We start from the raw sequence: 16,527 nt of genomic DNA on the forward strand, positions 1-16,527 counted from the left end.
TCAGCCATGATCTCATTGAATGGCAGAGCAGGCTCGAGGGGCCAGATGGCCTACTCCTGCTCCTAGTTCTTATGAACATTAACATACAGAGGGATCTGGGCGTGCAGGCCCACATTTCCCCAAAAGTTGCAAGATAGGTGGCCAAGGTGATTAAGAAGGCATATGGCGAGCTCTTCCGGTGGTGACCATGGTGTAGGAGGTCGCACATTTGGTAGAACATAGAAAAATACAGCACAGAACAGGCCCTTTGGCCCACGATGTTGTGCCGAACTTTTGTCCTAGATTAAGAACAAATTAATCTACACCCACCATTCTACCGTAATCCATGTACCTATCCAATAGCCACTTGAAGATCCCAATGTTTCAGACTCAAACTTCTTCCACAGGCAGTGCATTCCATGCCCCCACTACTCTCTGGGTAAAGAACCTACCTCTGACATCCCCTCTATATCTTCCACCTTTCACCTTAAATTTATGTCCCCTTGTAATGGTTTGTTCCACCTGGGGACAAAGTCTCTGACTGTCTACTCTATCTATTCCCCGATCATCTTATAAACCTCTATCAATTTACACCTCATCCTTCTCCATTCTAATGAGAAAAAGCCTAGCATCCTCAACCTTTCCTCGTAAGATCTACTCTCCATTCCAGGCAACATCCTGGTAAATCTCCTTTGCAACTTTTCCAAAGCTTCCACATCCTTCCTAAAATGAGGCGACCAGAACTGCACACAGTACTCCAAATGTGGCCTTACCAAGGTTTTGTACAGCTGCATCATCACCTCACGGCTCTTAAATTCAATCCCTCTGCTAATGAACGCTAGCACACCATAGGCCTTCTTCACAGCTCTATCCACTTGAGTGGCAACTTTCAAAGATCTATGAACATAGACCTCAAGATCTCTCTGTTCCTCCACAGTGCCAAGAACCCTACCGTTAACCCTGTATTCCGCATTCATGTTTGTCCTTCCAAAACGGACAACCTCATACTTTTCAGGTTTAAACTCCATCTGCCACTTCTCAGCCCAGCTCTGCATCCTATGTCTCTTTGCAGCTGACAATAGCCCTCCTCACTGTCCACAACTCCACCAATCTTTGTATCATCTGCAAGTTTACTGACCCACCCTTCAACTCCCTCATCCAAGTCATTAATGAAAATCACAAACAGCAGAGGACCCAGAACTGATCCCTGCAGTACACCACTGGTAACTGCGCTCCAGGCTGAATATTTGCCATCCACCACCACCCTCTGACTTCTATCGGTTAGCCAACTGGCCAAATTTCCCACTATCCCATGCCTCCTTACTTTCTGCATAAGCCTACAATGGGGAACCTTATCAAATGCCTTACTAAAATCCATGTACACTACATCCACTCTTTACCTTCATCCACATGCTTGGTCACCTCCTCAAAGAATTCTATAAGACTGGCGAGGAAAGACCTACCCCTCACAAATCCGTGCTGTCTATCCCTAATCAAGCAGTGTCTTTCCAGATGCTCAGAAATCCTATCCCTCAGTACCCTTTCCATTACTTTGCCTACCACCAAAGTAAGACTAACTGTCCTGTAATTCCCAGGATTATCCCTATTCCCTTTTTTGAACAGGGGCACGACATACACCACTCTCCAATCCCTTGGTACTACCCCTGTTGACAGTGAGGACGAAAAGATCATTGCCAACGGCTCTGCAATTTTATCTCTTGCTTCCCATAGAATCCTTGGATATATCCCGTCAGGCCCGGGGTACTTGTCTATCCTCAAGTTTTTCAAAATGCCCAACACATCTTCCTTCCTAACAAATATCTCCTCGAGCTTACCAGTCTGTTTCACTGTCCTCTCAAACAATATGGACAGAGCTTGTGACGCAGCTTTTGAACCTTTTCTCCCGATTTTGTTGGAATTTTATTGGAATAATCGGTGGAGAGTGAGACAGTGGGGAGAAACTCCCCACCAGTATATGGAGCAGTGGACTACAAGTGGCCTTACAAGAAATCATAGTCGAGCAAAGAAGGCGCGTGCAGAACCGGCAGCACAGGAAAGCATGGTGGGGGCGCAGGATCCTGGTGCAGTGCCACAGTGGTCGATGGTTCTTCGAGGAGAGCTTCGCCAAGCTAAAGAAGGATACGCTAGACCCGATTATGGCATTGATTGATCGGGTGGAACAGGGGCTTCTAGAAGCCTACGAATGGGCGATCCAGAAGGTGGAGGAAAAGGTGCCTGAGCACTGAGACTATCAAACCACGTTGGAGGCCGAGGTGGGGCCCTCCAATCAGAAAAGCACCCTTCCATTGCTACTCTCTGCCTTCTATGACCTAGCCAGTTCTGTATCCATCTTGCCAGCTCACCCCTGATCCCATGAGACTTCACCTCAGCCTGATACAATTTAAGGTAGTCCACCAGGCACACATGACGGTGGCTTGGATGAGCAAGTTTTTTGGGATAGAGGACAGGTGTGCGATGTGCGCGGGGGGGCAGAAAATCATGTCCACATATGTTGGGCATGCCCGATGCTTAGAGGATTTTTGTCAGGATATCACTAATGTCATGTCCACAGTACTTAAAACAAGGGTGGTGCCGAGTCCAGAGGTGGCAATCTTTGGAGTGTCGGAAAGGGTTAGGCCATATTTGGAGTGTTGCATGCAGGTCTGGTCACCACATTATCAGAAGGATTTGGAAGCTTTGAAGAGAGTGCAAAGAAGTTTCACCAGGATGTTGCCTGGTCTCTAGGGTGTTGGCTATGAGGAGAGGTTGAATAAACTAGGATTGTTGTCACTGGAAAGACGGAGGCTGAGGTGAGACCTGACAGGTCTACAAAATTATTCGGACAATGCTCTGTACAACATCGAGGGCTGAAGGGCCTGTTCTGTGCTGTACTGTTTAAGGGAGATGTGCAGGGTAAGTTTTTCACACACAGAGTGGTGGGTGCCTGGAATGCGCTGCCAGAGGATGTGGTGGAAGCAGGCACATTAGTAATATTTAAGAGGTATCTGGATGGGTACATGTATAGGGAGGAAAAAGAGGGATATGGACCGAACAGATCCGTGCGGGACACCACCGGTCACCGACCTCCAGACGGAATACTTTCCATCCACTACCACTCGTTGTCTTCTTTCGGCCAGCCAATTCTGCATCCAGACAGCTAAATTTCCCTGTATCCCATGCCCCCTGACTTTCTGAATGAGCCTACCATGGGGAACCTTATCAAATGCCTTACTGAAATCCATATACACTACATCCACCGCCCGACCTTCATCAATGTATCTCGTCACATCCTCAAAGAATTCAATGAGGCTTGTGAGGCATGACCTGCCCCTCACAAAGCCATGCTGACTATCTTTAATCAAACTATGTTTTTCTAAATAATCATAAATCCTATCTCTCAGAATCCTTTTCCGTATTTTGCTCACCATAGACCCAAGACTGACTGGTCTGCAATTCCCAGGGATATCCCTATTTTCTTCCTTGAACGGGGGAACAACATTCGCTTCCCTCCAATCACTCTCCAGTGGAGACGTAAAGATTATCGCCAATCTCCTCCCTCGCTTCCCGTAGTAACCTTGGGTATATCCCGTCTGGCTCACGGGACCTATCTATCCTGATGCTTTTCAAAATTTCCAGCACATCCTCCTTAATATCAACTTGTTTGAACCTATTAACCTAGTTCACGCTGTTCTCACGAGCAACAAGGTCCCTCTCTCTAGTGAATACTGAAGCAAAATATTAATTTAGGGCCTCCCCTACCTCCTCAGGCTCGAGGCACAAGTTCCCTCCACTATCTTTGATCGGCCCTACTCTCACTCTGATCATCCTCTTATTTCTCACATAAGTGTAGAACGTCTTGTTTTAGGGTTTCCCCTAATCTTTCCCGCCAGGGCTTTTTAATGACCCCTTCTAGCTCTCCCAAGTCCATTTTTCAGTTCCTTCCTGGCTACCTTGTAACCCTCTCGAGCCGTTCCAGATCCTTGCTTCCTCAACCTTACGTAAGCTTCCTTTTTCCTCTTGACTAGAAGCTCCACTTCTCTTGTCATCCAAGGCTCCTTCACCTTACCATTCTTTCCTTATCTCAGTGGGACAAACCTATGCAGCACTCCCGGCAAGTGCTCCTTAAAGAACCCCCACATTACTGTTGTACATTTCCCAGAGAACATCTGTTCCCAATTTATGCTCCTCAGCTCCTGTCTAATGGCAGTATCATTTCCCCTCCCCCAATTAAATACCTTCCCATACTGTCTGTTCCTATCCCTCTCTATGACAATGGTAAAGATCAAGGAGTTGTGGTCACTATCTGTGGTAGTCACCACTGATGTATATATTAGGTGATTTGTGGTAAGGCCCTGTACCACAGGTACGGGGGTAGTTCCCTGCCTGCTGGCTCCGCCCAATAGGAGGAGTATAAATATGTGTGCTCCTTGTACAGCAGCCACTTCACCAGCTGCTGTAGGACACCACACGTCTGAGTGTATTAAAGCCTCGATTGTATCCAACTCTCGCCTTTGTGCAATTGATCGTGCATCAATTTAATACACTAAAGTTTTCAGAAGATGGACCTCCGCATCAAGCCGGATCGCCTGCAGCTGGATCCGCAGTCAGACAACGCCAGAAAGGACTTTCAATATTGGCTAGCCTGCTTTGAAGCATACATCGGATCTGCGCCAGACCCAATCCCTGAAGCTCAGTAGATTCAGATCCTCGACACGCGGCTGAGCTCCAACGTCTTTCCGCTTATCCAGAATGTGCCGACCTACACAGAAGCCATGGTGCTACTGAAATAAAACTATGCCCAGTGGACTAACACGCTCTATGCCAGTCACATCCTCTCCACTCGTCATCAACCTCCTGGTGAGGTCAGTGGAAGATTTCTGGTGTGCCCTGATTCTCCTAGTTAGAGACTGCGACTGCCAGGCCGTCACGGCCATGCAACACTCAAACGTGCTCATCAGAGACGCTTTTGTCACAGGGATAGGGTCCGATTACATCCGACAGCGCCTCTTAGAAGGAGCCACACTCGACCGAGCTGAGACTAAAAAGCTAGCGCTCTCGCTTATGATTGCTTCGCGCAACATCCAGGCCTACTCCCCCCGCTGTGCGGCCCACCTCTCCTGCGCATCATGGACTCCGCAGACAGACGCCCCATCGTGGACCTCACCAGCGACCCCCCTCAGCCAACCCCACGCCTGTGCCACGCGGCAGCCAACCAACCCCAGGGGACCCAACTGTTACCTCTGTGGGCAGCCTAAACACCCCTGACAGCAGTGACACTGTGCTGCGGTGTGCCAGGCCCGCACAGTCGCCGCTATTGTCCCGACTCCCCCCACGGGCGACCAGTGGGCGCCGGCATCTTCCTCTCCTCAGACCACGTGCGGCCCATGGGCACCACCATCCTGTTCAACCCCCAGCACGTGCGGCCCGTGGGCGCCGCCATCTTGTTCTCCCCAGGATCATCAGGCGCCGCCATCTCATCTTCCTCACGACACGTGCGGCTCGTGGATGCCGCCATCTTACCAGGACCCATGCCCCCCGGGCAACTCATCGCCTGCCACCATCGATGACCAGCCGCGTCTCGCCTCGGTGACGATTGACCAGTCTCGCCCACACTACCTGTCAACTGCTTCCACCAACGTGAAGACTGATGGGCACGAGATCTCCTGTCTGCTGGACTCCGGGAGCACTGAGAGCTTCATTCATCCCGATACGGTAAGGCTCTGCTCCCTCGCGGTACACCCCGCCAACCAGAGAATCTCCCTGGCCTCCGGGTCCCACTCCATGGCGATCTGGGGGGTACAGCATAGCCACCCTCACCGTCCAGGGCGTGGAGTTCAGCGGCTTCCGCCTCTACGTCCTCCCCAACCTCTGCGCTGCCCTGCTACTCGGCCTGGGCTTCCAGTGCAACCTCCAGAGCCTAACACTGAAATTCGGCGGGCCCCTACCACCCCTTACTGTGTGCGGCCTCGCGACCCTGAAGGTCGCCCCACCTTCCCTGTTTGCAAACTTAACTCCTGATTGCAAACCAGTCGGCACCAGGAGCAGACGGTACAGCGCCCAGGACAGGACCTTCATCAGGTCCGAAGTCCAGCGACTGCTTCGGAAAGGCATTATCGAGGCCAGCAACAGCCCCTGGAGAGCCCAAGTGGTGATGGTGAAAACTGGGGAGAAACACAGGATAGTCGTGGACTACAGCCAGACCATCAACAGATACACGCAGCTCGACGCGTATTCCCTCCCACCCATATCTGATATGGTCAATCAGATTGCACAGTACCGGGTCTTCTCAACTGTGGACCTGAAATCCGCCTACCACCAGCTCCCCATCCATAAGGCGTACCGCCCATACACTGCCTTCGAAGCAGACGGCCGCCTTTACCACTTCCTCAGTATTCCCTTTGGCGTCACCAACCGGGTCTCGGTTTTCCAACGGGAAATGGACCGAATGGTTGACCAGTACGGACTGTGGGCACCTTCCTGTACCTGGATAACGTCACCATCTGCGGCCACAATCAGCAGGACCATGACACCAACCTTGCTAAATTTCTCCACACCGCCACTCTCCTCAACCTAACTTATAACAAGGAGAAATGCGTATTCAGCATGAACCGCTTAGCCATCCTCGGCTATGTGGTCCAGAACGGAGTTCTGGGGCCCGATTCCGACCGCATGCGCCCCCTCATGGAACTTCCCCTCCCCCACTGCCCTCAAACGATGCCTGGGGTTCTTTTTTTACTACGCCCAGCGGGTCCCAAACTATGCGGACAAGGCCCGTCCACTCATTCAATCCGCTCTGTTTCCCCTGACTGCCGAGGTTCACCGGGCCTTCAACCGTATCAAGGCCAACATCGCCTCGGCCGCGATGCACGCAGTCGACGAGACGTTACCGTTTCAAGTCAAGAGTGACGCTTCAGACGTCGCTCTAGCCGCCACACTCAACCAGACAAGCAGGCCCGTGGCATTCTTTTCACGAACACTTTATGCCTCTGAAATTCGGCACTCCTCTGTCGAAAAAGAGGCCCAAGCCATCGTCGAAGCTGTGCAGCATTGGAGGCATTACCTGGCCGGCAGGAAATTCACTTTCCTCACTGACCAACGGTCGGTTGCCTTCATGTTTAACACACAGCGGGGCAAGATCAAAAGCGATAATATCTTGAGGTGGAGGATCGAGTTCTCCACCTACAGCTACGAGATTTTGTATCGCCCCGGTAAGCTCAATGAGCGCCCCAATGCGCTATCCCGAGGTACATGTGCCAGCGCACAGGTGGACCGACTCCGGACCCTGCACGACAATCTTTGTCACCCGGGAGTCACATGTTTGTACCACTTCCATGAAGGCCCGCAACCTGCCCTACTCCGTCGAGGATGTCAGGGCAATCACCAGAGACTGCCAGGTCTGTGCGGAGTGCAAACCACACTTCTACCAGCCAGACCGTGTGCACCTGGTGAAGGCCTCAGTGTGGACTTCAAAGGGCCCCTCCCCTCCACCAACCGTAACATGTATTTCCTCAGTGTGGTCGATGAGTACTCCAGATTCCCTTTCGCCATCCCATGCCCTGATATGACGTCTGCCACCGTCATCAAAGCCCTCAACACCATCTTCGCTCTGTTCGGCTTCTCCGCCTACGTCCACAGCGACAGGGGATTCTCATTCATGAGCGATGAGCTGCGTCAGTTCCTGCTCAACAAGGATATCACCTCGAGCAGGACGACTAGCGATAACCCCCGGGGAAACGGGCAAGTGGAGAGGGAGAATGGGACGGTCTGGAGGGCCGTCCAGCTGGCCCTACGGTCAAGAAATCTCCCGGCTTCCCGCCGGCAGGAAGTCCTCCCCGACGCACTGCACTCCATTCGGTTGCTCCTATGCACTGCGACTAATGACACACCCCATGAACGCCTCTTTGCCTTCCCCAGAAAGTTCACCTCCGGGTGTCGCTACTGACTTGGCTGGCAGCTCCAGGACCCGTACTCCTCCATAAGCACGTTTGATTCCACAAGGCGAACCCGTTGGTTGAAAGGGTACAGCTACTCCATGCCAACCCACAGTACGCCTACGTAGCGTACCCCGACGGCCGCCAAGGTACTGTCTCCCTCAGGGACCTGGCACCAGCAGGTCCCCCACACACATACCCCTCCGGCCCGGCGCCACGCTCCCCTTCCCCGGCGCACCCAGCCGCAACTCCCGCCCCAGGACAATCCGCTCCCCTCCCCCCGCTCACGCCAGAGGGTGACAAGGATTTCGGCACGCTCCCGGAATCACCGAGGACCAGACCGACACCGGAATCGCTGACCGCTGTGGCACTCCCTGCGGCAGATCAAGGCTCCGGACCGACTGAACCTGTAACTTGATCGGGACTCTTGAAACATCATACTTCTGTATAATTCTCCTCCACTCCACTGGACTCAATTTTTTTTCTCTCTATTTTAAATCATGTACTTCTATATAGTTCTTCACCACCCCACCGGACTCAATTTTAACAGGGGGTGAATGTGGTAGTCACCACTGATGTATATATTGGGTGATTTGTGGTAAGGCCCTGTACTACAGGTATGGGGCTAGTTTCCTGCCTGCTGGCTCTGCCCAGTAGGTGGAGTATAAATATGTGTGCTCCTTCTACAGCAGCAACTTCACCAGCTGCTGTAGGAGGCCACACATCTTAGTGTATTAAAGCCTCGATTGTATCCAACTCTCATCTTTGTGCAATTGATCGTGCATCACTATCACTGAAAAGCTCTCCCGCCGAGCACCAAGTCCAATATGATCTCCCTCCTACTCGGCCTATGTACATATTGAGTCAGGAATCCTTCCTAGACACACCTGACAAAATCTGCTCCTGCCAAACCATTTGCACTAAGGAGGTTCCAGTCAATATTAGGGAAGTTGAAGTCACCCATGGCTATTGTGAAATGTTGTGGCCCCAGCACAGACCCCTGAGGTACACCACTAGTCACCAGCTGCCATCCTGAAAAACACCCCTTTAGCCCGACTCTGCCTTCTGCCAGTCAGCCAATCCTCTATCCATGCCAGGATCTTACCCTTAACACCATGGGCTCTTAACATATTTAACAGTCTCCTCTGCAGCACCTTGTCAAAGGCCTCCTGAAAATCTAAATAAATCATCACCACTGGTTCTCCTTTGTCTAATTCCGGACTATCCTTCAGCACCTCTCCTGTGGCCAGAGAGGAATTGAAAGTTATTGCCAGCACCCCTGTTATTTCCTCCCTTGCCTCACCCAACAGCCTGGAATATATTTCATCTGTTCCTGGAGATTTGTCTACCGTTAACCCTGCCAGAGCACTCAGAACCTTCTCTCTGACTGTAATTTTATTCCAGTCCCTGTCCCGGATTTCTATCCCCACTCTGTCCCTCTCAGAGACACCGACACAAAGTATTCATTCAGGATCCAACCTACATCCATCCGGCTCCACACTAATTAGCCTGTGGTCCTTAATGGGCCCTTTTACCCTCAATCTTCTTGTAAAACCAATTCGGATTCTCATTTATTTCTTTCGCCAATGTCCCTTTTCTCTCCTAATTCCCTCTATTCGCCTCTCGGGATTCTGCTGTTTTGAGTCCCGGCTCCTGGACCCCCCATTCCCGCCGGGATCAGTCTCTGCTCCGGAGGAAAGGCCGGGAAACAGGGACAGGAGCGGCAGGACGGGCCGAATTTCCCGGTTTCTATGGAGATTGGACATTAACTGTGGCGCTTACCGTTTGCTGCCGATTTGTGCATCAGCCGGAGCGCCCAAAGCATCATCCTGTCAAAGCAAAACAGGCGCGGTTACCAACTCAGATCCTCCATCTCCCAGACCCCGCTCCCACCGCCATTTCCCTCACCTTCAGCCGGCCGTCCTCCCACTCAGTCCTCCCAGCGCCCGGCTATCCCGGCATGCAGCACGGTCCTCCCAGCGCCCGGCTATCCCGGCGTACAACACGGTCCTCCCAGCGCCCGGCTATCCCGGCGTGCAGCACGGTCTTCCCAGCGCCCGACTATCCCGGCGTGCAGCACGGTCCTCCCAGCTCCCGGCTATCCCGGCGTGCAGCACGGTCCTCCCAGCGCCCGGCTATCCCGGCGTGCAGCACGGTCCTCCCACTCAGTCCTCCCAACGTCCTGCAATCCCGGCATGCAGAACGGTCCTCCTCTTAGTCCTCCCAGCGCCCGGCTATCCCGGCATGCACAGCAGTTCTCCACTCAGTCCTCCCACTGAGTCCTCCCAGCGCCCTGCTATCCTGGCATGCACTACGGCCCTCCCACCTAGTCACCCTAGAACCCGACTATCCCAGCATGCAATACGCTCTGATTGGCCAATCCGGTTACACCGAAAACTAAAAAGGAAAGAAGCATTTTTCACCCAGAATTTCCAAAACTCGGTTTGGTTTTGGGTTTAATGATGATTTGCATCATGGGGTCATTCATGGGAGAGTAAAACAGAGCAACAGAAACATGTTGTGGAGGGGAGTAAAAGCAAATTACTGCGGATGCTGGAATCTGAAACCAAAGGGAAAATGCTGGAAAATCTCAGCAGGTCTGACAGCATCTGTAGGGAGAGAAAAGAGCGAACGTTTGGAGTCCGATGACTCTTTGTCAAAGCTAAAGACAGAGAAAGTGGGAAATATTTATACTGTGGAGTGAAAATGAAAGATGAGTCATAGCCACAGAAACCCAGGGAAACCAGGTGCTAATGGTCACAGATACCAAGGGGAAAGAGTGTTAATGGCAGTCCCCAGAGAGGACAAAAGATGTGAAAGGTCAAACAGCAGAAAAACTAACAGTAGAGGATGAACTGTAGATGTGGGGGGAGGGGAAGGGGAGAGTAAAGAGGAGAAAGGGTAAGGAAAGGTGGATAAGATTAACCTTTCTTCCTCAGTTGTTGACAGGGTTATTAACAGTGTGCGGTTCATCTCCTGCACCAGTACCCTCGCCCCCTCCCCTCCCTCCCAGAACAAGGATTGAGTTCCCCTCGTTCTCACATTTCATCCCACCAGCCTTCGTATGCAAAGCATAATCCTCCGCCATTTTCACCAACTCCAGCGTGATGTCACCACCAAACACATCTATCCTTCACTCCCTCTGCCAGCATTCCACACAGACCATTCCCTCCGAGATAATCTAGTCCACTCCTCCACCATACCGAACACCTCTCCCATCACCCATGGCACCTTCCCATGCAATTGCAGAACGTGTAACACCTGCCCCTTTACCTCTTCCATGCTTAACATCCCAGGCCCATGATGTACCATCAATGATGACAGACGAGAGTCAGAAGAGTAAACTGTGGTTTTAATCAGCTAAAAGATACGTGCTGGCAGCTGGTCCCAGAATGAGAGCAGGGCTGGAGGTTAGCCACCTTTATGCATGAGGCTGAGGGGCGGAGCCACGGGCAGAGCCAGCAGAGACAAACCCAGACATGTAATGGACAGTAAGTACAATAAGTAAGAACAGTAAGTACAATATAATACAGTGGTTTACCACATTCACCCCCTGTTTAAAAAAAGGAGTCCGGCGGGGGTGAAGTGGACGGGTTGAATTAGAGATTGAGTCTGTCGGGAGCTTTGACCTTCCGCTGTGACCACCTCAGTCCCGACTGTGGTGAGGACACTGGTGTTGGATGAAGTGTTGAGGCCTGCGTGTCCAGGAGCATGTCATCTTCTGGATAAATAGCAACGGAGGGAGACGGTGTAGAGTCGGGGGTAGTGGTGATGGTCACTGGGGAACCTGCAGGTGCCAAGTCCCGAAAGGAGACCGTGTCCTCCCGCCCGTCCTGGTGTGCCATGTAGGCATATTGGGGGTTAGCATGGAGGAGAAGGACCCGTTCGACCAGAGGATCCAACTTGTGACTCCTCGCATGCTTCCGGAGGAGGATGGGCCCTGGAACCGTCAGCCAGGATGGGAGCGAGACCCCTGAGGTGGACTTCCTGGGGAGACAAACATTCTCGCATTGGTGGCGGTACACAGGAGCGACCGGATGGAGTGGTGCGCATCAGGAAGGACCTCCTGCCAGCGGGAGACTTCTAGACCGTAGGGCAAAAAGGACGGCCTTCCAGGCCGTTGCGTTCTCCCTCTCCACCTGTCCATTTCCCCGGGGGTTGTAGCTGGTAGTCCTGCTTGCGGCAATGCCCTTGCCAAGCAGGAACTGATGCAGCTCATCACTCATGAAGGAGGAACCCCGATTGCTATGGATGTAAGTAGAGAAACCGAACAAGGTCAAGAGGCCGTGCAGGGCCTTGATGACTCTGGCAGAGGTCATGTCAGGGCATGGGATGGCGAAAGGGAAACGTGAGTACTCATCAATGATGTTGAGAAAGTACACATTGCGGTCAGTGGTGAGAGGGGCCCTTTGAAATCGATGCTGAGGCGCTCAAAGGGGCGGGAGGCCTTTACCAGGTGTGCTCTGTCCATCCGATAGAAGTGCGGTTTGCACTCTGCGCAGACCTGGCAGTCCCTAGTCATGGTCCTGACCTCCTCGATGGAGTAAGGCAGGTTGCGGGCCTTGATAAAATGAAAAAAATGGGTGACGCCCGGGTGACAGAGGTCATTGTGGAGGGCCCGAAGTCGGTCTACTTGTGCGCTGGCACATGTACCGTGGGATAGGGCATCTGGGGGCTCATTGAGCTTCTCAGGTCGATACAAGATATCATAATTATAGGTGGAGAATTCGATCCTCCACCTTAGGATCTTGTCATTCTTTTTTAAAAATAAATTTAGAGTACCCAATTGATATTTTACAATTAAGGGGCAATTTAGCGTGGCCAATCCACCTACCTTGCGCATCTTTGGGTTGTGGGGGTAAAACCCACGCAGACACGGGGAGAATGTGCAAACTCCACACGGACAGTGACCCAGAGCCGGGATCGAACCTGGGACCTCGGCGCCGTGAGGCAGCAGGGCTAACCCACTGCGCTACCGTGCTGCCCTGGATCTTGTCATTCTTGATCTTGCCCCACTGTGTGTTATTGAACATGAAGGCAATCGACCGTTGGTCAGTGAGGAGAGCGAATCGCCTGCCGGCCAGGTAATGCCTCCAATGCCGCACAGCTTCTACAATGGCCTGGGCTTCCTTTTTGACGGAGGAGTGTCGAATGTCGGAGTCCTGGAGGGTACGGGAGTTGAAAGCCACGGGCCTACCCGCCTGGTTGAGGGTAGCGGCCAGAGCAAAGTCAGACGCATCGCTCTCCACTTGGAACGGGATGGACTCCTCCACAGCGTGCATCGTGGCTTTAGCAATGTCTGTTTTGATGCGGTTGAAGGCCAGGCGGGCCTCAGCCGTCATGGGGAAAAATGGTGGATTAAATGAGTGGGCGGGTCTTGTCTGCATAATTGGGGACCCACTAGGCAGAATAGGAAAAGAACCCCAAGCATCTCTTCAGTGTCTTGGGGCAGTGGGGGAGGGGAAATTACAGGAGGGGGCACATGTGGTTGGGATCGGGCCCTAGGAATCCGTTTTCCACAACGTAGCCAAGGATGGCTAGGCGGGTTGTGCGGAAAACGCATTTCTCCTTATTGTATGTGAGGTTAAGGAGCTTGGCGGTGTGGAGTAAATGTTGGAGGTTAGCGTCATGGTCCTTCTAGTGATGGCCGCAGATGGTGACATTATCCAGATACGGGAACGTGGCCCGCAGCCCGTACTGGTCAACCATTTGGTCCATCTCCCGTTGGAAGACCAAGACCTCATTGGTGACGCCGAAGGGGACCCTGAGGAAGTGGTAGAGGCGGCCATCTGCCTCGAAGGCAGTGTATTGGCGGTCCACCGGGCGGATAGGAAGCTGGTGGTATGCGGACTTCAAATCAATAGTGGAGAAGACTCGGTACTGTGCAATCTGATTGACCATGTCAGAAATGCTGGGGCGAGGGTACACATCGAGCTGCATGTACCCGTTGATGGTCTGGCTGTAGTCGATGACCATTTGGTGCTTCTCCCCAGTTTTGATGACCACCACTTGGGCTCTCCAGGGGCTGTTACTGGCCTCTATGATCCCTTCCCACAGGAGTCGCTGGTCCTCCGACCTGATAAAGGCCTTGTCCCGAGCACTGTATCGACTGCTCCTAGTGGCGACGGGCTTACAGTCCGGGGTGAGGTTAGCAAAGAGCGGGGGTGGGGCAACCATAAGGGTCGAGAGGCTACAGGTGGTGAGAGGGGGCAGGGGTCCATCAAACTCCAAGGTAAGACTTTTGAGGTGGCATTGGAAATCTAGACCTAGTAGTAGGGCAGCACAGAGTTGGGGGAGGACGTAGAGCTTGAAAGTTTTGTACTCGCCGCCCCGTACCATAAGGGTTGTGACACAGTACCCACGGACTTCCACGGAATGTGATTCGGAGGTCAGGGAGATTTTCTGGATCGCGGGTAAAATTGGGAGGGAGCAGCGCCGTACCGTATCTGGGTGAATGAAACTCTCCATGCTCCCGGAGTCGAAGAGGCAGGTCGTCTCGTGGCGTTGATGTGGACGGCCATCATGGATTTAGTGAGGTGATGAGGTCGCAATTGATCGAGGGTGATGGAGGTGAGCTTCGGAAGGTGGGTGGGCTGATCAAGGGTAGCGGAGGCAGGTAGGGAACGACGGAGGTTGAGGGGCGACCTGATAGAGGTCTACAAAATTATGAGGGATATAGACAGAGTGGATAGTCAGAGGCTTTTCCCCAGGGTAGAGGGGTCAATTACTAGGGGGCATAGGTTTAAGGTGCGAGGGGCAAGGTATAGAGTAGATGTACGAGGCAAGTTTTTTACACAGAGGGTAGTGGGTGTCTGGAACTCGCTGCCGGAGGAGGTGGTGGAAGCAGGGACAATAGTGACATTTAAGGGGCATCTTGACAAATACATGAATAGGATGGAAATAGAGGGATACAGACCCAGGAAGTGTAAAAGATTTTAGTTTAAGCATTAAGGCTTTCCCTCTCTCACAGGACTCGGCTAGGGAGATAGTCGCAGTGCACAGGCCTATGAACATCGTCACCTAGTGATAGAGAGCTTGTCTGGTCAAGCCAGTAGGAGGTTATCAGTTAGGTTAATAGAGTGTCAACCCACAGCAGATTATGTACAGCAATCAACAGGTTCAATAAAACAGTGTTGGATCATCTCCTGTGTCGGAAGCCTGTTTCTCGTTTTACTGCATCCAGTTGCAGTCGATGTTAGACTAACACATCACGTATGAGGTAGCGTCCCTGATAAGAAGGAAAACTTGCAGGCTCACCCGGGAGTTGAGGACTCGCAGCTTGTGGGTCTCAGCAATGGCAGTGGCGGAGGAATCAATGTAAGGTTCGAAGCAGCTTAGCCAGTGTTCAGACATGGCAGTGGCATCTGCTGCTTGGGGGTCCAGCTCCAGGCGATCAGGCTTGATCGATGGATCCATCTTAAAATTTTAGTTGATTAAATTGATGTACCATCAATGACGACATACGAGAGTCAGCTAATCAGCTAAAAGATACCTGCTGGCAGCTAGTCCCAGAATGAAGGCAGGGCTGGAGGTTAGCCACCTTTATACATGAGCCCGAGGGGCGGAGCCACAGGCGGAGCCAGCAGTGACAAATCCAGACATGTAACAAACAGTAAGTACAATAAGTAAGAACAGTAAGTACAATATAATACAGTGGTTGACCACAGCCCAAAACACTAGTTTCAGGTTGAGCAGTGTTCACTTACACCTCTTCCAATCTGATCTATTGCATTTGCTGCTCCCAATATGGTCTCCTCTATAACGGAGAGACCAAACTCAGACTGGGTGATCGCTTTGCTGAGCATCTTCGGTCTGTGCGCATTCAGGATCCTGACCTTCCCGTTGCTTGCCATTTTAACACAAGACCTTCCTCCCAAGCCCACATGTCTGGCCTTGGCCTGCTGCAATGTTCCAATGAAGCCCAGCACAAACTGGAGGAAGAACATCTCATCTTCCGGTTAGGCACGCTACAACCTTCCAGTCTCAACGTTGAATTCAACAACTTCAGATGATTAACTCTCTCCCACCTCGACCCATTTGTTTTCATCACATTTCATTTCAACTGTCACTTACCATTTCTTTCTTTCCTGTCTTTCTTAATATATATTTAAACCCCCCCCCCCCCCGCCCCCCAATCTTATCCACCTTTCCTTACCCCTTCTCCTCTTTGCTTCCCCCTTCCCCACCACCCACATCTACATCTGTCACAGTTCACCCTCTGATCTTAGTTTCCCTGCTGTTTGGCCTTTCACACCTTTTGTTCTCTCTGGGGACTGCCGTTAGCACTCTGTTCCCTTGGTTTCTGTGGCTATTAGCACCTGGTTTCCCTGGGTTTTTGTGGCCATGACTCATCTTTCATTCTCTCTCCACAGTATAAATATTCCCCACTTTCTCTGTCTTTAGCTTTGACAAAGAGTCATCGGACTCCAAACATTAGCTCTTTTCTCTCCCTACAGATGCTGCCAGACCTGCTGAGATTTTCCAACATTTTCTCTTTAGAAACATGGGGGGGGGGGGGGGGGGGGGGGGGGCGCTGGTGACCAACCACATTGAGGGTCTCAGGTGGGATTGGCTTTTAGTCTAAGCAGATTCCAGAATCTTACACTGTAGGAGAGGC

At 52.0% G+C, this 16,527-nt stretch overlaps 1 protein-coding gene across 5 annotated transcripts in view; it reads right to left on the minus strand.

The window, feature by feature from the left end:
- The window catches only part of LOC119978637 (NADH dehydrogenase [ubiquinone] iron-sulfur protein 8, mitochondrial), a 31,515-nt gene extending 21,577 nt beyond the window's left edge, over window positions 1–9,938 (minus strand). Inside the window, exons 1-2 of one of the 5 annotated variants that reach the window (XM_038820422.1) lie at window positions 9,819–9,938; window positions 9,693–9,739 (exon numbers count right to left, since the gene is read on the minus strand). In XM_038820422.1, coding sequence (XP_038676350.1) covers window positions 9,693–9,738 — 46 coding nt within the window. In that variant the 5' untranslated portion in view covers window position 9,739; window positions 9,819–9,938. Of the gene's footprint in view, window positions 1–9,692 lie in introns of all 5 variants that reach the window. The other 4 variants (XM_038820425.1, XM_038820426.1, XM_038820423.1 and 1 more) reach the window with 4 other exon arrangements.
- Window positions 9,939–16,527: the final 6,589 nt, after the last annotated feature.

This window comes from Scyliorhinus canicula, chromosome 15 (assembly GCF_902713615.1).
Source record: "Scyliorhinus canicula chromosome 15, sScyCan1.1, whole genome shotgun sequence".
Taxonomy (NCBI): Eukaryota; Metazoa; Chordata; class Chondrichthyes; order Carcharhiniformes; family Scyliorhinidae; genus Scyliorhinus; species Scyliorhinus canicula.